Genomic DNA, 25,567 nt, shown 5'->3' with positions numbered 1-25,567 from the left:
GCCAGTCTCCTCAAGTTTTGGGAGAAGTGGAGTATCAGAGGGACAGAACAGTGGATTATCAAGGTTCTGAGGGAGGGCTTCTTTCCATTCATGGAGAGCCCACCTTAGTCTCTTCTCCCATTGTTTTGACAGCCTACTTAAGAGGCTCGGAAATCTGTAGGCCTTTTGGAGGAGGTCTCCCTTCTCCTTCGAAAGAGAGCCATAAAAAAAGTTGAGGACATCAACTCAGAGGGCTTTTTCTACCATCTGTTTATGGTCCCCAGATCATCAGGGTTTGGAGACCAGCCCTCAACGTATGCGCTCTCATTCTCTTAGTCCGGCAGACAAAGTTTGGATGGAGACAAACCAGTCTTTTCATCCATTCACCAGGGGCGATTGGATGATAACCTTGGATATGCAGCACACATACTTCCACTTCCCCATCCTTCTGGACTCCAGAAAGTATCTAAAGTTCGTCCTCCAGAACACGCTCTCAGGTGCCCCACTTCAGCGTCTAAATGCCTGTCTCCTCTCGGAGCGCCCAGCACCAGCTCCCTAGCACGTGGCACCAGCTAAATCTTACAGTTTCAGGCTCTTTGCTTCAGCCTCTCTATGGCACCTCAAGTCCTCGCTCCTTTAGCAAATGACTCTATTTAATAGGCATAAATGTCAGTCTATATCTGGACGACTTGCCTCTTCGATCCCCTATGAAGGAAGATGCACAAAGGACTTGAACATCATTTCTTTCATGCAATGGGAATTATCTGTTTTCAGACGTCCCAGTTGGTCCTGTCGCAAGAGTTCCTCTATTTGGGGATGAATCTCAACTCTTGGACTTTTCGGGCTTTTCTGTCTTCCAAGAGAATCGCCAGCTGCCTTCAGATGGCCCACAAGCTTCTAGCCCATTTGTCTTGCTCGGTCCATCTGTGGATGAGCTTACTAGGGACTCTGTCATCCATCAAGACGTTTGTCAAGTTGGGCAAACTTCTCATGAGAGTTTTGCTATTCTTCCTCAAGGCCAACTGGGACAGAGAAACACAGCCGGACCCCTATACGTTTCCAAAAAACCCAAAGATCAAGTTGCACCGGCATGGTGGCGGTCCTAACTTAGACTTTCAGACGGAAAGCTCTTCGTCCTGAGACGAGACCTAGACTTCTTTTCAGACTCCAGTTCTACGTTGGGGAGTCCTCTTGGGGAACTGGGAAGTTTCTGGGACGTGGTCACCGAAAAAACAGAACCTTCACATCAGCTACAGAGAGCTGAAAGCATTTCACTTAGGGCTTCAGTGCTTCTAGACCCTAGTTCACAACAAGACTGTGATAGTCCACTCAGATAGTACCACAGCCCTAACATGCGTAAGAAAGCGAGGCGGCACTCATTTCTCTCTCTGCCTGACAGCAAGAGACCTTCTTCTGTGGCCAGATCAAATCGAGAGAGTCTAGTCACTTGATTTATTCAGGGCAAACTAAATATCCTGGCTAATGATCTGAGCTGCTGAAAATTAGGTCCGTCCTACTGAGTGGACCTGGGATTCCCTAGTCTATTGGAGTCTGTGTTACTATGGGGCAGGCTGACACTGGACCTATTTGCAACTTCAAGGAACCATCGCCTTCCTCTCTTTTGTTCTCAGGCCCCAGACCCCCTAGCATGGACAACAGACGTCATACTGCAAGATTGGTCCCACTTACCACTATGCCTTTCCGCCCTTCAGCATGGTCAGGGAAGTGTTGAACAAGTCTTTGAGCTCATTGCAATGTTACCATGACTCTCATAGCCCAGTTGTGGCCCATGAAAGAATGGTTCCAGGACCTGCTACAGTTGTGGGTGGACTCTCGGAGACTCCTTCCTCTAAAAATCATGTCAGCTCACTTTAAGAGATACCAAAGGGTTGTCTGCTCTTGCCCTGACAGGCTTCAGACTTACGGAAGCTTGTCAGAGCATAAGGGTTTTTCAAGACGCGCTATAGAGCCTATTGCAATATGCAGGCGTCAATTTCCTAGCCACATCTTCCAGGCTACATGGGCAATTTTCTGAAGCTGATGTCTCAGACTCGACATCTCTTCTGAGATATCTGTGACCCAAACTGCAGATTTCCTTCTTTATCCAAAGAGATCTAAGAATCCCTTGTTATCCACTATTAAGGGATATCAAGCTGTGTTTAGCCGAGTGTTTAAAACACAGGGGTCCTGAATCTTGTGTCGGTCCCAGATCTTGATGCCCTCGTCAAATCCTTTGATATGTTTAAGTAAGAAAGCAAGATCCGGCCTCTTGGAACCTGGACGTAGTGTTGAAGTGGCTGACAGGCCCCTCTTTTGAACCCCTTCGTTCCTTTTCTCGGAGAAACCATACTTGGAAGACTTTCTTCCTCATGGCCTTGGCTACTGCTAACATATTATTGAGTTACAAGCCATCAATAAAGGGTAAGTTTTTTCACATCGAGGAGCAGTTTGCAACTTTACCCTTGGAATTTAGCCAAGAACAAGGACCTATCCAAGACCTGGATCTGTTCTTTCTCCCGTAAGAACTTAATGGACATCCTTGGCTCTGAAGAAGAGTAGAGAGCCCTCTGTCCAGTTGGCATGCTCTTAGATCCAAGAGGGCACCCTTCCTTCTTTTAAGGTGATAGCTCATGAGGTCTGAGTTGTTGCTACCTCTCTTGCTTTTAGGCATATGTCCCTCTCATCAGTCTTTCAATCTACCTATTGGAAGTGCAGGGTGATCTTTGCAACTGGTTACCTGAAGGAAGTGGAAACTGTGTTTGAAAATTGTAGTACCTTAGGACCTTTATCTGTGACTGGCATGGTGTTGGGAAAGGAAGCATAGGGAGCTCTCTTTCCCTCCTCTATCTCCTCACTTTGATTCAGGGTGTCAAGTCCAGGGGGAGCCTGGGGGTACATTGTACTTGGAGTACCCACCAGTTTTTTTTTTTTTTTTTTTTTTTTTTTTTTTTTTTTTTTTTTAGTGGTTTGGGTTGGTTTTTTATTGTAGTGTAGGTGACAGTGTTTTCTGTTTTTATTCTGGTTCTACATCCAGGCCAAGGGCACCTTTTTAAGCGTTGCTAACCATTGGAAATCTTTTGCTGCGAAGTTCCCACTGAAGTAGGGGCGACCCATGGCTATACCACCACGCCGCTACAAGTTAAGATGAGCGCCAACCAGAGGCAGTATTCTCCTGCAGTAGCTCTCTTAACTGATAAGGAAGTGACAAGCATTGTTTTAAATGTTAGCAACTTTTGTATTTCAGATTCATTACATGACTTAATGTTTTGGAGTAGAATGTGCCCATGTATCCCACCTCTTGTTAACCTGGAATCAGCAGTGTAATTACTTGGCAGGTTACTTATATAAAAATGCTATTTTTATATGAGTTGTTCCTGGTATTCCTGTTAGTGGGTGGGACTAGTCACCTACTTTAAACAATTGAAGCACTACCGCGAATTTTGAATTTAAACTGTTGTGCGAATTAGAAACTATAGCAATGTAGTTACTTGGTAAGTATATATAAAACTTAATTTTATTATAAAAAAGTAGCATTTTATATAACTGCATTTATCAGTACAGGCAGTCCTTGTTATCTGTGGGCATGGTTATTGGTGATCCGGTTTTACGGGGCTTGTCTAGGAGCAAAAATCGGCAATTTTTGGTAATTTTCGGCACCAAGAATTGCAGATTTCCTCTTACAGTGCCAGTAATCAGGTATTAATGCCGATACTTACCTAACAGAGGTGCTGATCTCCGGTTATCGGTGTCGAAAATCGCCAAATTTCGGTTATCAGCGATTTTCGCATATTGTCATGCTGTTGGAATGGAACCCTGCCGATAACCGGGGGCTGCCTGTAAACATATTGTAATATAGTACATGTTTACCCAAGGTTTCAACCAGTGTTATATGGTTATCTGAGTTGGTTAATGATGTGTTTGGGATGAGTAAGGATACATAAATTGTCATGTTCCCTAAAATATAAATGGTTATAAAAAACAACCCAGAGAGAGAAAGAGAGACGAGCAAAGGCACAGGTGTGTACTGTAGTTTATGTCAGTTTGATACAAACATGTATGTATACACATATTTATGGTATATGTATATACTTGCACACATACACAGACAGATACTGATGGGCAAGAAAAGTTCTTACACAACACAGCTGGACAATTTATACCAATACATTATTTCATATGTGTTAAAGTTTTCAGCTTGCTGGTACAGGCAGTCGATGGTTAATGGCAGGGGTTCTATTCCCGGCCAAGCGCTGCTAACTGAAAATCACTGATAACCCAAAATCGGTGATAATTCTTTGATCTGCTCTCAAGGATCTATGCCTTTTCTCCCTTCAGTATCCTGTCAAAATAGAATTCTTTCTGCAGTTGGTACTGCAGGAGGGGGTTTCATGCAGTTAGTGCATCTGTTTTGGTAAAAGATTTCCGCTTTTGCCCACATCACCCAGAACACTTGGTTTCAGTCTTTAACCCTTAATGGACAGGAATCTTCATATGAGTATTAATATTACGTGCCCTACGATTTGGCTATATTGAGCGGGAAAGAGTTTCCATCACTTCAACGGCCCATAAATGAATGGTGGCAACTTTAGACTCAGCTCAACTCAGAAAGTGGGCATCTCGGGGAGATCAGTATTGTTCTTGACTTGATGGTGGGATGTCTTGCTCCTCTCTGTCCCATGAGATCTTTTTATTTATTTGCTCATAAATATACTCAGGGATTGCTGTTGGTTTTAGTTCTTATCTTTTATGATATAATATCAGTTATAATTGTAATTTTGCAAGGAAATGTTAGAAAAAACATGTATACCCCCAAAAAAAGTCACAGCATCTCCCGAAACTTAGTGATTTTTTCTTATGAAATCGCTACCACGACACTCTGACAGGCACTGCTAGCAGCATGGAACTTGGTGATACCATAAATCTTTTACAAGATATTATTCAGAAGTTTTACATCAGATTTTGTTATGTACAGTCTTGAGTCATGCCCTCATAAATGCCTTCCAGGACCCCCTGTGTATACCTAAAACCATAGAGTACTATACTGTACACATACCACTCATACGAACAACTTTTGTGCCCACATAAACCCCAGTATATATCTTATAATGACCATTGTTCTTACATGATAAAAAATAAAAAAAATGTGGATATTTCTTACACAATTAATAGGAAAAACTGATTTTAAGCCAACATAAATGAACTGTTTATGATTTTGTATGTAGTACTGAATGTGCATTAGTCTTCAGTGGGAACAATGTATGTAGTTTTATAATTTAAATCGTTTCTTATTGTTTTGTAAAAATTATGACAAAACACCAAGAAAATACAAAAAATAGAGAAATGTGAAAGGAGAGAGGGAGAGAGTATGTATGTGTGCTTGTTTGTAGAGGAGTTTCTAAGTGCATTATTGGAATGCCTCTCTCTCTCTTTGGCTGAGTGTTTTGGCAGGACAAGGGGTGAGGTACTTTTTGATCATGCTTTCACTCACTGACATAGTGAGCATAGTTTATAAATCATTGAAGAATTTCATTTTCCCATGTGGCTGACTGTGGACAAGTGGATGAGCAAATAGTGGATAACTGGATACATAACCATAACCATCCTGCATTTTTAATTTATATTTTTTTACACAATAAATGAACAGTAAACTAATACAGTTTCCACTTAACATGAATATAGACAATATTAAGATTGTCAGATTCAGTCAGGAATCAATCGTAGGTTAAAAGATGTTAGTGTGTTTTACATCATCACTTATGCATGTGTCCTTGCAGATTAATTTTTTGTATTTATGAACACACACACACACACACACACACACACACCCACACACACACCCACACACACACACACACACACACACACACACACACATATATATATATATATATATATATATATATATATAGGCGGTCCCGGTCCCGGTTTTGACGGGGTTCCGTTCTTGCGCCAAGCGTCAGTAACCTGAAAATCGTCGTCAAGTCGGAACATCGTCGAAAAATTGTCAAAAATCATAAGAAAACCTTACTTTTAATGCTCTGGGTGCATTGAAAACGATGTAAACTGCATTATTATTGAGTTTTACATAAAAAAACCTTCAAATTATGATTATTCTGCCATTTTGGGGCCATATTTCTTGACGACGTCCGAACTCCCGAACCGTCGTAAGTCGGAAATAATTTCTGATGAATATATTTGAAAAGCGCCAGTAACCTCGAACGTCAGTAGAGTGGAACGAACCGGGACCGCCTGTATATAACGGTCCCCGGTTTACGACGGGGTTCCATGCGTCAGTAAATTAAAATCGCCTAAGCCGGAAATCGTTTAAAAATCAAAAATCATGAAAATGACTTTTAATGCTTTGGGTGCATTGAAAACTATGTAAACTGCATTATTATTGAGTTTTACATCAAAAACCTTCAAATTATGATTATTCTGCCATTTTGGGGCCATATTTAAATGTCGATCGGCTATTTCAACGCTGCCGTCAAACCCGAACATGCGTCGAAGCTCAGGGAAATAATTTCTGATGAATATATTTGAAAAGCGACCAGAATCTCGAACGTCGTAAGCTCGGAACCGTCAGAACTGGGACTGCCTGTATATATATATATATATAATGTACAGTAGTGGTGTTTATTTATTCATTGTTAGTTAAGAAGTACAGTACTGTAAGTTGAAAATTCATTCTAACAGAAAAAAAGAATGTGTGTATGGAAGTGTAGTTAAAGTTTTTCTGTGATGCATATCAATCTTCATGTATATGGACATGATAATCATATTTATATAAAAGACATGGTAATAATTAGATTACAGGTTCACTCATTCAAAAGAAACTAAGAATTGGGAGAAACACACCTAAAGATTAGTATAGAAGACATACATGCTATATTGGGGTCCATTATAGTGCAGTTTTATTCTACTTGCATAAACACAGACATAAAAGATGATATATTGGTACAAAAAGCAGGCTGTTTATTAGGCAAACACTGTAGGGGTCAGTTATCTAGTAAATGGAGAACCCTCACTAACAGCTTTAAACAGGTGAGCATTAGTTGCATTCATTTAAAGAACCAATATGTCAAGCTTGCTCATCAGATTATACTCATGAATACAGAATATGTTTATTGCTTTTCATCTGTCCTTGTTGGTCTCTTCCCAGTTTGATTTTGCTTCTAATTTAATAGCAAATCATTTAGTCATAGACTTTTAGAAGTGATGCTTTCACAAAAATGTTTTTTACAAAGTCATTTAATGTGTGTAGAACACATCCCAAGCCTATCAGTTGAAATGTAGAACAACTCCTGTGTGGTCATGTGGCAGCAAACACCAATGGACTGGAAGGCAATGCTGTTTGTTTGTATAAACATAAGCATGTTTGTTTAAACATTACTCATACATGGCTTGAATCACCATGTAGGAAGCAGTACAAAGCAGATGAACCCTTAGAGGAAAGTCATATCTGCAAGAAGTCCATTCCCAGAATTACTGCGATGAAATTGGCAAAAATTTCTCAAGATGATGGGTATTGTCACAAGAAATAGGACAAGAGGCATAGTGGCTGACATTGTGGGATACACTCTCTTCCATTTTGCCAGGTAATTAAGGGGTGAATCATGAGGAGGATAACTTTTGAATGATTGGAATCCCTTTCCTCAGGAAGTAAAGGGCAAACACTGAAGAAAATAGAAAATTTAAGCACTTAAGTTCATTTTAGTAATTGTTTCAGCAACTGAAGAGAGGCGATGGATCATTCAACAACAATTTTAAAAAACAAGCCATGATATCCAAATTAGTTAGTTTGAAGGATCATTCTCACGAATACAAAATTTTTTTTACTTTTCATCTGTCGTCTTTGGCCTCTTCCCAATTAATTGTCGAGTGTTTTTTTTTTAATTTTACTTCTTAATTTAACCCTTAAACGCCTGTTGGACGTTTTAAACGTTGTTCAAAATTGTCTGTCGAATGCCGAGTGGACGTTGCAAACGTCGACTGAAAATGCTTTTTTTAAATATTCGCGGAAAAATAATTGTAGGCCTAGTTTGCGGAAGATTTCAAATCCCGCGCCTCGGCGGATGCTGGGAGTTCACGGATCCAGCTGTTGTTTTGTTTCTGAGCGTCACCCAGACGCCGATGCGTAATTTCCCCATCTCGCATCAGAGAGCATCAGAGCAGCACCTTGCGGGAGCGATATTTTGACGCAGACGTGTTTTGTTGAACTTTTGCGAGTGTTAGCGTATTCGTGCTGCAACAGAACGTTTGCAGAGATGTCACAAAGGCGTCAGGACCGTGAAAGGTGCGACTGCCTGTCGGAAGTGAGCGTGTGAGGCGAGTTTTAGACTGGGATGCTGGAGAAGGACCCAGCAACCAAAGTGAATTTTAACATTCGGTCAACTTTGACTCGACTGAAATGATCGAAAAACGCATCCGTAAGCCATAATTATTACATTTGAGTAACAATCAATCATTTACCTTCATTTTGCAGCAAACGGAAAGTCTCTAGCACAATATTTAGAATTTTGGTGAATTTTTGAAAAAAAATTTCCTCCGCTCCACGCGCGCTAACTCCGCTGAAAATCCTGTCATTTCTTGCGTCAGCTTGCCGTAATTTTTTTGCCGTTTCATATTATTCGTTACATAAAGTATTATACATCAAAATGTGCGCAATTTCATGTAGAATACAACAAAAAATATATCATTCCTTTAGCTCTTCACAGTTTTTTAATATTTACATCGAAATCACGATAGCTGACAAAATTTTAACATTCGGTCAACTTTGATTCGACCGAAATGATCGAAAAACGCATCTGTAAGCCATAATTATTACATTCGAGTAACAATCAATCATTTACTTCCATTTTGCAACAAACGGAAAGTCTCTAGCACATTATTTAGATTTTTGGTGAATTTTTGAAAAAAAAAAAAAAATTTTCCTTCGCTCCGCACGCACGTACTCCGCTGAAAATCCTGTCATTTCTTGCGTCAGCTTGCCGTAATTTTTTCGCCGTTTCATATTATTCTTTACATAAAGTGTTATACATCAAAATGTGCGAAATTTCATGTAGAATACAACAAAAAACTTTAGCTCTTCACAGTTTTTTAATATTTTCGCCGAAATCACGATAACTGACAAAATTTTAACATTCGGTCAACTTTGATTCGACCGAAATGATCGAAAAACGCATCCGTAAGCCATAATTATTACATTCGAGTAACAATCAATCATTTACCTTCATTTTGCAACAAACGGAAAGTCTCTAGCACATTATTTAGATTTTTGGTGAATTTTGAAAAAAAAATTTTCCTTCGCTCCGCGCGCGTACTCCGCTGAAAATCCTGTCATTTCTTGCATCAGCTTGCCGTAATTTTTTCGCTGTTTCATATTATTCATTACATAAAGTGTTATACATCTAAATGTGCGAAATTTCATGTAGAATACAACAAAAAACTTTAGCTCTTCACAGTTTTTTAATATTTTCGCCGAAATCACGATAACTGACAAAATTTTAACATTCGGTCAACTTTGACTCGACCGAAATGATCGAAAAATGCATCCGTAAGCCATAATTATTACATTCTAGTAACAATCAATCATTTACCTTCATTTTGCAACAAACGGAAAGTCTCTAGCACAATATGTAGATTTTTGGTGAATTTTTGAAAAAAAAAATTTTCCTTAAGCTCCTTGTATGCGAACTCCGCTGAAAATCCTGTCATTTCTTGCGTCAGTTTGCCGTAATTTTTCGCCATTTCATATTATTCGTTACATAAAGTGTTATACATCAAAATGTGCGCAATTTCATGTAGAATACAACAAAAATATTTCATTCCTTTAGCTCTTCACAGTTTTTTTTATATTTACATCGAAATAACGATAAATAGAAAAAATCAACCTTGGTCAACTTTAACTCGATCGAAATGGTTCAAAAATGCAATTGTAAGCTAAAAAACTTACAGCCTAGTAATATTCAATCAATTTCCTTCATTTTGGCACAATTGGAAAGGCTCTAGCACAATATTTTGATTTTTGGTGAATTTTTGAAAAAAACTTTTGTTTACGTCCGCGTGTTACGAATTCATGCATCATTTTGTGATAATATTTTCTCTGTGTTGCTTTAATCGTTTTACAATCTGTTACATACCAAAATCATCGCAATTTAGTGTACAATACAACTAAAAAAAAGTAACTCATTAGCTTCAACCGTTTTCCTTACAGCGCGATTTGTATACAATTATATACGAGTTTTTTTTTTTTCGCTGTCATATATTCCAATATTTATATATGATAATGATATTTTTTTTATTTCTGATGGTTGCATGCTAAACTTCAGGCAATGAGAAAAACTAAGCGCGCTCTGATTTTTTGAAAAAACTTTTTTTCCGCTTCGGCGCTACCTCTCGGAGGCTGCCGGCATACGGGAGACGTTTTTGAAAATAGGGCTTTGGCGTTAAAGGGTTAATAGCTCCCTATAGTTTTAGCTCCCTCTTCTCCTTAGACCAGTATCTCAGTGATCTTCTGTCCCTTGAGAGATCAGAGGAGAACTTAGTGGAAACTCGTACGATCAGGAGAGGACTCCAAGTCGTGCCCCTCCTACATCGTATCTTTGGTGTGAGAAGAGGTAGATAATGGTACTGATTTTGAGTAGTCTAATACAGAGAGTAAATCTTGTCATCAATAACTCCCACGCTTGTAAAGATGTATACCAAACAAATGGTTTCAAGGATACCAAGAAATGCTAAACCAAAAATGGAGTTAATAATACTGTACTCTTATCACAGTCAGTCAGGAAGAAGGAACAAAAAATGCCATTAAAGAACCTCAATAGGAAGGGTTGCAGGCAGTGTTGTTGTTCTTAATTAGTAAACTGTCAAGGGCTTTGGTTCAAGTGCAAGGAATTACTCTGGTTAATTAATACTGTGCCTTCCCCTCTTGGAAAAAAGTATACCTTAGTTTAACCAGACCACTGAGCTGATTAACAGCTCTCCTAGGGGGGCCCGAAGGATTAGACTTATTTTACGTGGTTAAGAACCAATTGGTTACCTAGCAATGGGACCTACAGCTTATTGTGGAATCCGAACCACATTATACCGAGAAATGAATTTCCATCACCAGAAATAAATTCCTCTAATTCTTCATTAGCCGGCCGGAGACTCGAACTCGAGCCTAGCAGAGTGCTAGCCGACAACTCTACCGATTCGTCAAAGAGGAACTTCCCCTCTTAAAACCTTGTAAGGGAAGCTGTGATATATTCGTCCAACGAGGAACTTCCCCTCTTGAAACCTTGTAAGGGAAGCTGTGATATAAGTGCTCTACTTGTGGGATGGGATATTAATCATTCACATATACAGTATTCTTCAAAATGATGTTAGAGGCCATGGCTGCACAAATTAGCCCTGTAGCTGAAGGACACTCAATGGATGTGCATCATCAACTCTCACGGTCATTTGTTTTGCTTATCTAAATTACAGTCATCACTTTTGAGGTGATGTCAAAAGAAACCAAAGAGTGTACCTCTGTCTTCACTAATGGAAAGCTTAAATGTATAGCATTATATAACTCATTTCAGAAAACATATGTTTGTACTGTTTTTTATATTTTAACAAGCCTTGGGCTTAACTTATTTGGCAAATAAGACATGCAAAGCAAGAATCATGTATTGTGTTTCTGAAATCTCTTGTAAAATACTCTTAACTAAGATATGGGTCAGTGATTCAAAAGAAGACAGGGATATGTAATCCAAGCCCACTTCCTGTTTTAAAGATAAATTTCAAGCTTGTATTAGACCCAAAGGTTTAAGTGTTGGGAACTGTATTGTGCTGACTAGGTATTGGGCACTCATTCCTATTTGGCTTGTAGAATTTTAATGGCAGGTGCTCAAGAGCCATTGTGCTTAGTCATTTGTTGTTTGGATGCTTTCATGTTGAACTTGCAAATTGATTTCTTTCTTAATGCCCAAGGCGGAGATAGTAGGTATATCTTTGCCAGGGTTCTTAGAGAGAATACAAGTTACCATGTCTATATTGTTTTTTTAATTTATAGAAGAAGCTCTTCTGTTTAAATTTTAATGTTTTTTATTTTGCCATACAATATTTAAACTAATATTTATAACTGAATACACTTCAGTCCATTATTATCATAAAGATATTTGCAATATATTTTTATCGTATATTTTAGTAATCATATATTGAGAACTCCAGAAGCCAGTGGAAATGAAACCATTATTTTGTCATATTTGCTATTCTTGTCTATTGGTGGTTCACCGTCATCCATCAATAAGGTTGATATTCATGGTGATTTAATTCTCTAGCAGGAGTTGTAATTCTACCTTGATGGGCAGCAGTTAAGAAATATAACTTGGGTGTATTTGCTGAATTATTATATCATCATTATTAATTTAATGATTTAATTAAGGTAATGTACTAGCACCAGCCAAGCTGAAAGTCTACAGTAGTTGGATAAGTAGAATGCTACAGTACAATCCCCTTGGGTCCAGTAGGCCATTATGGAAATGAAATAAAAAGTTGTGATCAGACTAGATAAGACTTGTTGATAGCATTATTTTTAAATAATTCCTTCCAAAGATTACATAATTTTTGCAGAAAGTAAATACAAATGTAGTGTATATAGTACCATTTTTTAAGTTTTTCTCACAGTCTTGTACAAAATATCCATACCATTGCATGAAATTATTTTATGAAACTTGACATTTTTTATTGTGTGCAAATAGATTTTGCATTTCATATATTTTTTTGAATACAGGTTCAGATGTCGTCTTGGGGATACCTACTGGAACGAGGATCAGCACTGAACTTAGAAATTGTAGCCAGGCTCTCGCGAGTGCCAGAAGGAACAGGCAGTCATTATGAGGAAGAATATGATGAATATGGAGCTGATCACACTTCTCAGATTCATATTACTGGCCGAATTGTTCTCAATGTTTGGAGAATAATGAGAGCAGAGGTAAAACACTTGAAGTTATTGAACTTCTTTGTAATTTTAAGTGTTATAAGATGCTTTAACACTGAAAATTACAATAGGTGCACAGGTTTTAAGGGAATGATTCCCTGTTAAGGCACATCATCAAAGGACAAAACCTTCAGTTTGAATCACTATTCATTGTTGTTATTTTTTCACTAGATCAGGTATATTTTTTAAAAACTGAAGAAAGGCTACTTTTTAACTATTAACCCTCTAACGCCGAGCCTCTATTTACAAAAGTGTCTGTCATAAGCTGGCGGCGTTCGGGAGTTAGCGCCGCGGAAAAAATGTTTTTTTCAAAAAATCACAGCACGCTTAGTTTTTAAGGTTAAGAGTACATTTTTGGCTCCTTTTTTTGTCATTGCCTGAAGTTTAGTATGCAACCATCAGAAATGAAAAAAAATATCATTATCATATATAAATATTGAAATATATGACAGCGCAAAAAAAAAAATTTCATATATAATTGTATACAAATCGCGCTGTGAGCAAAACGGTCAAAGCTAACAAGTTTTTTTTTCTCTTTGTATTGTACACTAAATTGCAATAATTTTGGTATGTAACAAATTGTAAAACGATCAAAGCAACATAGAGAAAATATTATCACAAAATGATGCATGAGTTGGTAACTCGTGGACGTAAAAAAAAGGCTTTTTCAAAAATTCACCATAAATCGAAATATTGTGCTAGAGACTTCCCGTTTGTTGCAAAATGAAGGTAATTGATTGAATATTACTAGACTGTAAGAGTTTTAGCTTACAATTGCAGTTTTTGACCATTTCGGTTGAGTTAAAGTTGACCAAAAGTAGAATTTTTTCTATTTATCGTGATTTATATGAAAATATTTCAAAACTGATAAAAGCTACAACCATGAGTTATTTTTTGTTGTATTCTACATGCAATTGCGCACATTTCCATATATAAAACTTTATGTAACGATCAGAATAAAACTGTGCAAACATTACGACAAAGTGACGAAAGAATTTCTGAGATTTTCGGCAGAGTTACCGCGTGGACGTAAGGAAAAAGTTTTTTTTCAAAAATTCACCATAAATCGAAATATTGTGCTAGAGACTTCCAGTTTGTTGCAAAATGAAGGTACATGATTGAATATTACTAGAATGTAAGAGTTTTAGCTTACAATTGCGTTTTTCGATCATTTCGGTCGAGTTAAAGTTGACTGAAGGTTGAAAATTTGGCACTTATCATGATTTATATGAAAATATTTCAAAACTGATAAAAGCTACAACCATGAGTTATTTTTGTTGTATTCTACATGAAATTGCGCACATTTTCATATATAAAACTTTATGTGATGACTAATATAAAACGTAAACATTACGACAAAGTGACGAAAGAATTTCCGAGATGTTCGGCCGAGTTACCGAGCGCAGACATAAGGATTTTTTTTTTTTTTTTTTTTTTTTTTTTTTTTTACCATAAATCGAAATATTGTGCTAGAGACTTCCAGTTTGTTGCAAAATGAAGGTACATGATTGAATATTGCTAGAATGTAAGAGTTTTAGCTTACAATTGCATTTTTCGACCATTTCAGTTGCGTTAAAGTTGACCGACGGTTGAAAATTTGGCACTTGTCGTGATTTATATGGAAATATTTCAAAACTGATAAAAGCTACAACCATGAGTTATTTTCTGTTGTATTCTACATGAAATTGTGCACATTTCCATATATAAAACTTAATGTAACGACTAATATAAACTGGTGCAAACATTACGACGAAGTGACGAAAGAATTTCTGAGATTTTCGGCAGTTACCGTGAGCGGACGTAGGGGAAAAGTTCTTTCAAAAATTCACCATAAATCGAAATATTGTGCTAGAGACTTCCAATTTGTTGCAAAATGAAGGTACATGACTGAATATTACTAGAATGTAAGAGTTTTAGCTTACAATTGCGTTTTTTTACCATTTCAGTCGAGTTAAAGTTGACCGACGGTTGAAATTTTGGCACTTATCGTGATTTATATGGAAATATTTCAAAACTGATAGAAGCTACAACCATGAGTTATTTTCTGTTGTATTCTACATGAAATTTCCATATATAGAACTTTATGTAACGACTAATATAAACCGGTGCAAACATTACGACAAAATGACCAAAGAATTTCTGAAATTTTCGGCTGAGTTACCGCGCGGATGTAAGGAAAAAGTTTTTTTCAAAAATTCACCATAAATCGAAATATTGTACTAGAGACTTCCAGTTTGTTGCAAAATGAAGGTAAATGATTGACTATTACTAGAATGTAAGAGTTTTAGCTTACAATTGCATTTTTCGACCATTTCTGTCGAGTCGAAGTTGACCGAAGGTTGAAATTTTTTGTAGTCGACGTACGGTACGTCCACGTGGCACCCAACAGACAATTTTAGTCGATGTACAATACGTCCAGTTGGCGTTTAAGGGTTAATTCATGTTTGTCAGGTGGTGATAATATGAATTAAAGGCTTTATTGTCATCAGTTGTCAAAAATTTAAGGAAAATTTTTCATTTTGGATCATTTTTTGCAATTAGGTTTTTGCAGTTAATTTTGATGTATTGTGTTATGTATATTTTTCATGCAGTTAAAAATGCTAAGTCATAATATAATGCTAGTGAAATGTTGAGTATTTGCTTTAATACATTAGTAGAGTACAGGGTATGCCAAGGGTACATTAAAATACAGGCAGTCCCTGATTAACGGCTTGGGTTCCGTCCCCAGCCGAGCACCGCTAACCGAAAATTGGTGGTAACCTAAAATCAGTGATGATAGCGTCGAAAACCCCACTAAATAGCACCGTTAACTGGATATCAGCACCATTAACCAGACATCAGCACCATTAACTGGCGATCAACGCCAAAATCCCCACTTAATGGCGCTGTCAACCGGAGATCAGCGCTGAAATTCCCACTTGACGGTGCCGTTAACTGGAGATCGGCGCCGAAAATCTGGTTAATGACGTTGACAGCCAAGCGCCTTAACACCGAAACACCGTTAAATAATGCTTCCAGTAAGCGGGGACTGCCTGTACTTTTTTCTGGTATGTGCTTATTAGGCTTATTGATCATATTACATTTACCTATTTGCATTTTGCATTACTGTAGTTCCTGACCCAATAACTCTCTTTGGTAATTGAATCCTGGCAGTCCCCAGGTTAAGGCAGATCTGTTCTTTAGGCACGACTTAAGTTGGATCTTAACTTTAAACAGTTTATAAAAATAAAAAAAAGTTATGAAAGCCTTACCTTTAATTCTGTGGTTGGCTTGTACACTGGAAGGATGGTGACACTTAATTATTTACCTGAGGGAGCTCAGAAACTAGCACTGAGCCTAACATCACCTTAACTTCAGATTTTCGCCTTAAGTTGGAGACAAATTTTTTATGAATATTTTCGAAAAGCATTGTACGATCAGATTGACTTATGTCGAGACCGCCTTAACTCAGGGACTGCCTGCTACAGCAGTACAATGGGAAACAGAATAATGCTAGCAAAATTTTTTATTATGTAATTAAGTGCCTGTTACTTTTACATGGATAATTGTCTGCAGCACAACTAGTTCTCCTTTATTGACTAACCAGCTGTGGGAATTTGATCATTTCTACAAAATGTGTTAAAAAATATGAAAGATTCCCGATACCATATATTTAGTGTAATAAATGTTCAGTTTTGTTGGTAATGGAAGCATTTTACATTTCTTAGCCAATGCGGCAGTAATATTTCAGTTGTTGTTCAGATAGTACTTTAAGTTTTGAAGAGTTTATTGACTCAACATATCATTTACAATGAAAGCTTAACAAAAATGTGCTTCAGATGATTACCAGTACAGTACTTTGTTCTTATTTAATATTCTGAAAACTATGGCCTGAATAGTCAGTATTTTAATGAAAATCGTTTTATACATCAAAATTTATTTACTCTCTCACAGGTAGCACTGAGGAGTTACACACTTGACAATGTTGCTTATAATGTTTTGCACACTCGGATACCATCCTTTTCCCATGACAGTCTGAGAGATTGGTGGATTCATGATGCAACAAGGTAAAATGAACAATGTTACGTGTATTATGTATCTTTATATTGTAGTGGTTTATGTTCTATCCCCTTACAGTACAGTAGTGAAGATGAATGCTCAGCGTTTAAATATCAGATCTTAGAAGTAAGGTGACATTTACAGGCATTTTGAACTGTAGCTCCTCCCTAGGAAAGATATTTGGGGATGAATTTTCTACTACTGTAACAATTTACAGATTATTTAGTTATTTTAGTGAAAACTTCTAAGTTTACATGTTTTTAAATTACTTCTCAATACAGATTAGATTAGATTCTCATGATTTCATGAGAATTTCATCCCTTGAGATTTTAATAACATCAAACTTCATTATCTGGAAAAAACCAAAAAAATCAACCAAGTATTTTGACAGGTAGTATTGGGATGATGTCTGGTTTGTGATGGGGGACGATGAAACTATCTCCCATGTAAGATGGAATTAAGCCAGTAAGTGTGTTTAGTGAAAGCAGATCAAGTATGCTGATCTCCTTACACTAAACACACTTAAACATAATAAATGAGCTGTGTAACTATATTAACATAACACACACCTATACTGATGAATGTATATTAGTAAAAAGCTTCACACCCAGAGCCTCTCTACTCAAAAAGGTTATTTATCTTGAGGTAACTTGCAGAAACACTGAACTTATACCAAATCTCCCCTCACTTATTCAGTAATAACTCTAGCAGTGGTCAACATAGCAACATTAAGAGTGAATGAGCATTTAGCTTTTGTATTTTAATAATTACTGCCTTTTCCAAATGATTCTAATGTCCACATTAAGCCATTTGAGAGTTTTGGGGGTTTAACTTTGTCTGTCATAACAAACTAGTCTGGCTTACTGCTGATAACTTAAAAGATAATTCAATATACTCATTTGATGTAAATTTATTTGTCAGGATAGAATACTGGTTTTAGTGTCATTTAGAAACCAACTAACTGTAATATATTTTGATAATTTGAAAAATTTTTTAAATGACAGTTTGAATTACGCATTATGGAAATCCAAAATACAAATCAGCATACTTGCTCATTCTGCTTAAATCTGCTTACGGAGCATATCTATTGATTAACTATTTAAAAAAGTTGTTTACAGGCTAAGCCAGTATTTGAAGTACAGTGGGTCCCTGCTAGATCGTGGATCAGCAATTGTGCCTTCAATTAATTGCAGGAATTTCTGTGAAACTTATCTCCGAAGGTATCGCAGAAAATTTACTGATTCATGAATTTTTTCGCAGAGCAGTACTCACCAATTACTGTTTTCATTTTATTTTCATGACTAAATACATTTTTTTTATAAAATTATTTACTAATTTTCAAATATTAATATTAATGTAAACACAGCAAAATATCAATCAAATGTTAAAGTAAAATCCCTCAATATTGATCTGTTATCATCGTAATATGTACTGTATAAAAAAAAAGATGTTCACCCCCCTCTCTCTCTCTCCATGACGACATGCTATTGGTTGAAGGTTATGTATTGTCAGTAGTGTATGAATTATATTTTTGCTCTCTCTCTCTCTCTCTCTCTCTCTCTCTCTCTCTCTCTCTCTCTCTCTCTCTCTCTCTCTCTCTCTCTCTCAGAGAGAGAGAGAATTTTTATGCGTGTGTAACATGTACCCTTTTTTTTTGTATGGTAAATAATTAATTTATTAATTTTCAGATATTTATATTAATGCAAAAACAGCAAAATATCAACCAAAAGTTAAAGGAAAATCCCTCAATATCATCTATCATCTTAGTATGTACTGTATAAAAAAACAATGTTCACCATTCTCTCTCTCTCTCTCTCTCTCTCTCTCTCTCTCTCTCTCTCTCTCTCTCTCTCTCTCTCTCTCTCTCTCTCTCTCTCTCTGACGACACACTATTGGTTGAAGGAGTTGGAAGTAGCCATTCACAAAGCATGTAGCTTGATGCTTTTTATGTAATGTCAATAGTGTATGAGTTGTATTTTCGTTCTCTCTCTCTCTCTCTCTTATCATGATGACAGGCTATTGGTTGAAGGAGTTAGAAGTAGCCATTCACAAAGCTTGTAGCTCAATGCTTTGGTATATACAGTGAACCCCCCGTATTCGCGGGGGATGCGTCCCACACACCCCTGCGAATAGGTCAAATCCGCGAATGCATAAACCCCTCTAAAAACACTTAGAACTGCCCATTTTGATAGCTTAAACCAAGAAAAACCCTGTAAAAATGCTTATACCTGAGTATTTTAATAGTTTTATCACAAAAAGTGCATTTATTCATGAAAATTATATGAAAGTACAGTAATTAGTGAATATTTCTCAGTGAAAAATACCGCGAATGGGCGAATTTTCCGTGAATGATGGCTAGATATGTTCCACAGAGAAACCCACGAATGCGTGAGTCCGCGAACCATGAGAACGTGAATACGGAGGGTTTACTGTACTGTCACTAGTGTGTGTCTCTCTCTCTCTCTCTCTCTCTCTCTCTCTCTCTCTCTCTCTCTCTCTCTCTCTCTCTCTCTCTCTCTTCAATAAGTTACAGAATTTTTATGCATATGTAACATGTATGTTTATTTGTTTTGTATGATAAATGATTTACTGATTTTCAAATATTAATGTTAATGTAAACACAGCAAAATATGTTTTCATTAAGGAAATATAATGAATTTGGTAAAATTTTAGCTAATATTTTGTTTTCCCTGATCTGTTTCTGTCTGACTTTAGGGGGAGGTGTGAAGGCCTGTCAATCATATTGACATATTGACCATGAAGGGGGAGTACATGGGCAAAATCTCTCTCTCTCTCTCTACACCAAGGATATGTAGAATGTGAGAGATGGATAGATAGACATATAAAGGGAGAGTGGTTGATAGAAAGATATGTTTTTTTAACTGATGTAAACATAACTCATTTCAGTGCTTCTCTCTCTCTCTCTCTCTTTCTCTCTCTCTTTACCCAAAGGATTCTAGTAGAATGTGAGAGATGGAGAGATAGATAGGGCTGGAAGTAGGAATCAGGGGTTAGTTTTGGGAAGTTTAAGACAGATTTATATGCATTTTTTAAAATGGGTCTTTGGAGCTTGAAATATTAAAGCAGGCAGTTATAAGCATTTTTAGAGGGGTGTTCCAACTTATCATGGATTTTCGTATAACGTGTGGTTGTTGCTGGGGACCCACTGTAAAGGCTAACAAAATTGTTAACTCTTTATTTGTAATAAAATATGACTGGTAGGCTAAGAGCAATTACATTCCATTTGTGTAAATGAGTAGTAATATTTTCATGTTTTGATTTTAATGAAAAATTAAAAAGTTTGAAAAGTTTTTATGGCGTAAAAGTGATGTTTAGTAAAAGAAGTATTGGTAACCAACTTATTTTCATAGGCAAAGGAAATGTTTTGTAATTACAGTATTGTAATTCTTTGAAATTATTGGTATGTACAGAACTCTTCTATTGATTTTTGCACAGCATATTACAGTCAGTATTATCTTTCACTCAGTTTTCTGGCTTTTGAATTCAAGTACTATTGCCCATTTTCTTTTTTCCCTACAAAGGTGGAGGACCTTGGAGCATTATTCAACTCGCTGTGACTTGACTATTGACCTCCTACACAGATTAGATCTTATCCACCGCACAGCTGAGCTGGCGCGTCTCTTTGGCATCCAGTTCTATGATGTTCTGGCTCGTGGCTCACAGGTAAAGATTACTTAGATTGTAATTAAATTCTCAGTCTCAGATTGAAAATCATGCCTCCATTACCTGACCATGTTCAAATAGTGAGGTAAAGCCTTTTTTTGATTATTGCATAACCACGTTGTTTTTGCTAGTATCGTGTGGAATCCATGATGTTACGTCTTTCGCGTGCTGCTAACATGGTGGCGGTTTCTCCAAGCATACAACAGCGTGGGGCCATGAAGTCACCTGAATGGTTTGCTCTAACTTTGGAACCAAAGTCAAGGTAGGCAGAATTATTTTCTATTTTATTTGTGGAAGACTTGAGGTTACAGTGTTTATATTGAGACTGTACAAGGCATTAATCCTACCAAAATTTGTGCTATGGATGTGATGTATTTACTAGTATTTACTATCTACCTCTCCACATGGAATTATCCTAAATGCAATTCTCTTCTATTGAGAGTATGTTGGTGAATGTTAGCTAGTGTCCTCTGGAGCTCCAATTCCAGATTTTGCTGGCTTGTAGCTGGATGAGATTCCAGAGGGTTCCTATATCTTTAAGAACTATGAAAGTGACGTGGGAATCTTTATTGCTTATTACAGACACCATTCCCAAATGTCAAGACCTTGCATTCCCAGCAACTGAGATTTTGATATAATTTAACTGTAATATATTACCAATCAAAAATTCTTCAATTCCTTCATGGTGATTACCAGAATTAAATATTGTAAAATTTGGAGTGCAGGAAAGTAGGAGCTTCCTTTTCAGAACGTGTTGTGATGCACAGGGGTGCTTTTATGGCAATTTTCCTTGATATTTAGTGCAGTGATTCTTTATTCTGAGTGTCATTAATTGTTATTGCAGAATTACATGCAATTTTAATAGTAATTTTTGTTGGCCCCCTGCACATACTGCAATTTCTGGGAAGGCTTCATATCAAGCCTCCAGTTCTCTTAAGTGATTTTTTGGTTAATCATTGTTGTATAGAAATTAACTCTTGGTGGGTAGTTCTTCGTGGTTCGGATTCCACAATAAGCTGTAGGTCCCATTGCTAAGCAATGAGTTGGTTCTTAGCCATGTAAAATAAGTCTAATCCTTCGGGCCAGCCCTAGGAGAGCTGTTAATCAGCTCAGTGGTCTGGTAAAACTAAGGTATACTTAACTTCACTCTTGCTGGGTACCAGCCCAAATAGGTACAGTAGATAATTAAAGGGCAGTTAGTTGGGCAGTGGTTATTGCATCATATGCTGCAGCGATCCAGGTAAAAGTTAAGGAGGCATGGCAAGTCTTATGGGAAAATCTGGTTGGCAGTAACCAGAAAATGCTAGAAATTACCAAGTCATTCTCCAGACAACCTCAGCCATGGGTCATCACAGTCCTGTTGGCTGTACAATACTTGCTGTTAGAGTGTACCAGTCTTGGCAACCTGAGAAGATTTTTCCTTTCTGAGGGTCAGAATGGTGACAGTTAACTCTCAACTGCACTCGTTTTAAGTTTATGAGAGAAACTGGACTCCTTAACAAAATATAATGTATTTTTAATGGTGGACATGGCTAACTACTGTTTTAAGAGCTTTTATGATTTTAATTTATTTTATATAACCAATGAATTTTTTATTTGGGACAAGTTTTTAGCTTTTATAAAAAAGGTTGATTTTACTAATATATTTTTAGTGTCAATGACTTTTGTTTTTGTGACACCAGGTAATTTAACAATTAAATCAGTCAATCCTAATGAACATTGTGGCCTAGGCTGTCTTTTCTAAAACGTGATCAGCGCTTAGTGGTTCTCTGCTGACAAACACTTTATGATGATGCCTTATGAAGCATTGTAACCACCCATGACTAGCTGCAAACTGCTGTATATAAGTAGGATCATCACCATGTTCCTAAAAGGCTTAGTAGCATTTTCATCAGTAATTTTGAATTGTCATAGAATTGGTTAATATTTTTTGATCCATGGACATTATGTTCAGAGTAACGCTAACTACTAAACATTTTTGTGTGAATGTTCAAAATACAATTGACAGTGAATGGTAAGTTTTGGAAAGAAATCAGTTTAGGAAATCTTGTCAGGGTGTCCATCATTTGCAATTAAACGATTACTGTATAAGGTTCGTAAGATGCTGCAAGTTAATAAATAAAATCTGATTTTTATCATTAAGAAGAAAATATTTCTGGCCAAGCTAGGGCAGTGATCTTATTAAACTACTTGATAATAACTTGCTCTTGATAAGAGAGTATTTCATCAATCCTAAGGATTTCATAGTGTCACAAAATTGCTTTTTATCCTTTTAAGATAATCAGTTATTTTCAGCTGTAAAAGTTTTAAGCATCTGTATGATGGCTATGATGGGCATACTGTTTTTATGCTTGGCGATAAGTTTCTCCTCAAGTAATTGTCGTCCTCTTTTTCTCACTAGTAACTGGAGACAGATTGGCATTTTCATAGACAAGATAGGTGCTTAAAAACACAATGTAGATACTGGGAGGTATGAAAAAAAAGAGTAGCACCATACAACACGACAGTATAGTATCTGCTGTACACATTGGTGACCACATGGCAAACTGGGAGATGAGGAGCACTGCAGGTGCCTGGATGCCCAGCTTTCACAAGAGAGTTAAACCACTTGAAGCTTGCCTGGGAAAAAGTTGAATTTAAAAATTTGGGATAAAGTTCGCCAAATGTGTTTTATCTCCATCATAGTAAAGTTAAAATATCCCAAAGCAGGCTGTTGTAACCTTGGGAGCATCCATATTTCAAAATATTTATGCAAGAATGGTCCTTTTGTCATCTGCAAGGTGGATAATAGCAACAAGTAATTTTAACCATCCCTGGATAAATTTTGTTATAAAAATTGTGCACCAGGTGTTTTGCAAATAATGTTGAAGTGTTCTAGGTGTTTCACAGGTGAGGTGAGGGCTCTTCATAGTAAGGTCCCTGTTATTATCTAGGTTATGCTGCGGTGCTCTCTTTCTCTGTTGAGTAATTTTGTTTTCCTTTCAATTTCTTGGACAGATTCTACAGTGAGCCTGTGGTGGTGTTAGATTTCCAGTCCTTATACCCATCTATGATGATTGCTTACAATTACTGCTATTCCACTTGTTTGGGACGAATTGATATGATAAATGGACCTGCACCCATGGAATTTGGAGCTACCCATTTACGAATTTATCCAGAGGATATCTTGAAATTTGCTGATGAGGTGGGTACAATATTGCCAGCCTTTCTCCTTTTAGCACATTTAAGGTGTTAATACACATCTGGCCAGATTTTGTAGCCTTGTGTGTATCAGCTGGTCTATAAATTGTGAGCATTAACTGAAAAATTTTCTAGCCAAACCTATCCTTAAATCATTCAATTATGTGATCCACTCACCTGTTCACGTTGTTCTTTTTACTCTATGCAATCCAGCTTACGACAACAAAAACCACAAACAGACTTACAACCCAACCATTATCGACCTAACCTTCAGAGAGCTCTCTCTACCTCTTTCCACCATGCTTTCAACACTCCCGCTCCTTGTTTGTTTACATTTTTCTCCCTCCCGCCATTTTTTCGTCCTGTGACGTCACTTCCTATGACGTCACAACAATAACATACTCTTTAAACATAAGGAATGCTATGCTATAAAAACATCTTATAAAATTAAACATGTGCTTTCTTTTTATACATTCTGCAATACCCATACACTTCATCAATGCAGAAAATAAAATAATGACTAACTTATAAAACTAACATACAATCACACTTATCTCCTTCTCCCTCCCCTCCAGCCTTTTCTTATCCTAATCCCCTCTAATCTCCATTATTCTCCAATTCTTTACCCTCTACATAATTCCTAATGCTTTCCCCAGAAACTCCAGCTTTGGTCAATACATCAGCTATCTGATGCTTTCCTTTTATCCATCTCACCTCACTTATTTCTCCAGATTCTATTGTTTCTCTTATTGCTGCAATATCAATTTTTAATCTCTTACTACTTACTCCGGTACTTGATTTTATTGCAGTCATTAGGGTTTTGCTATCAGTTTTCACCAGTGCTTCTAATTTTCTCCCTCCTACTATCTCTTCCCACAAATGTTTGAAATATATCAATCCTTCTATGGCCTCCCCAACACTCAGAGCTTCTGCTTCAATGGTGGACTTTGCTACTCTTCTAGATTTTCTGGATTTCCACCATATAGGGCTTCTCCTTTTACCATCTGTCAATGATATCACATAACCTAATTGAGTATGACCATCTTCAATATTCCCGAATGAAGCATCTGCATAGGCTTCCCAATAAATCTTTTCTTCTTCTAACTCACATATTATCACTTCTCCCATTATGCACTTAGTTTTTCTCACTATCTTAATCAGCTTTCTCATATCTTGAGTCGTTCCTTCTTTAAAAGCTTTACTTAATTCACTAACATCATATGATATTTCTGGCACAGTATGTAGCGATACCCAATTCAACTGTCCTACCACTGATCTATATTCTGTTAACTCCTTTTGTCCTAATACTCTGTTACCTGTAAATCTTCTGGCTTCTGGTTCTCTTATAGAATTTATATACTGCCACTGATTAAGACAAATTCCATTTTCCTTATGCTCTACTATTACTCCTATATACTTAAAACTTTTACTTTCTTGTTCTCCTACTTGTAATTTCCTTTCAATTTCCCAATTGTTTCCTTTAAAAATCCTTCAGTTCCTCCATAGCAAAAATCATCTACATGTGTACATAAAATACCATTCAATTTATTGTCTTTTTCCAAAAGAATATATTAGGTTTTAATCTACTCCTCTCACCTTTAAGCTCCTCCACCAGTTTTACCACCTTACAATACCATGCCTTTGCTGCATCCTTGAGCCCATAAACAGTTTTCTTCAATTTCCATAATCCACTCCAACCATCTTCACTAGGTGGTTTTA

At 36.9% G+C, this 25,567-nt stretch overlaps 1 protein-coding gene across 2 annotated transcripts in view; it reads left to right on the top strand.

Annotated features, from left to right (window-relative positions):
- Nucleotides 1–25,567, top strand: part of LOC136831463 (uncharacterized) — a 177,057-nt gene that overhangs the window by 101,659 nt on the left and 49,831 nt on the right. For both annotated transcript variants that reach the window (XR_010850893.1, XM_067091954.1), the window contains 5 exons: nt 12,740–12,940; nt 16,880–16,992; nt 20,527–20,668; nt 20,800–20,930; nt 23,666–23,852. Coding sequence is in view for 1 of the 2 variants with exons in the window: in XM_067091954.1 (XP_066948055.1) it covers nt 12,740–12,940; nt 16,880–16,992; nt 20,527–20,668; nt 20,800–20,930; nt 23,666–23,852 (774 nt within the window). In the remaining variant the exon portion in view is untranslated. The remainder of the gene's footprint in view (nt 1–12,739; nt 12,941–16,879; nt 16,993–20,526; nt 20,669–20,799; nt 20,931–23,665; nt 23,853–25,567) is intronic.

This window comes from Macrobrachium rosenbergii, chromosome 48, assembly GCF_040412425.1.
Source record: "Macrobrachium rosenbergii isolate ZJJX-2024 chromosome 48, ASM4041242v1, whole genome shotgun sequence".
NCBI lineage: Eukaryota > Metazoa > Arthropoda > Malacostraca > Decapoda > Palaemonidae > Macrobrachium > Macrobrachium rosenbergii.
The sequence above is the reverse complement of the archived record's forward strand: the minus strand, read 5'-3'. Positions and strand labels throughout refer to the sequence as shown.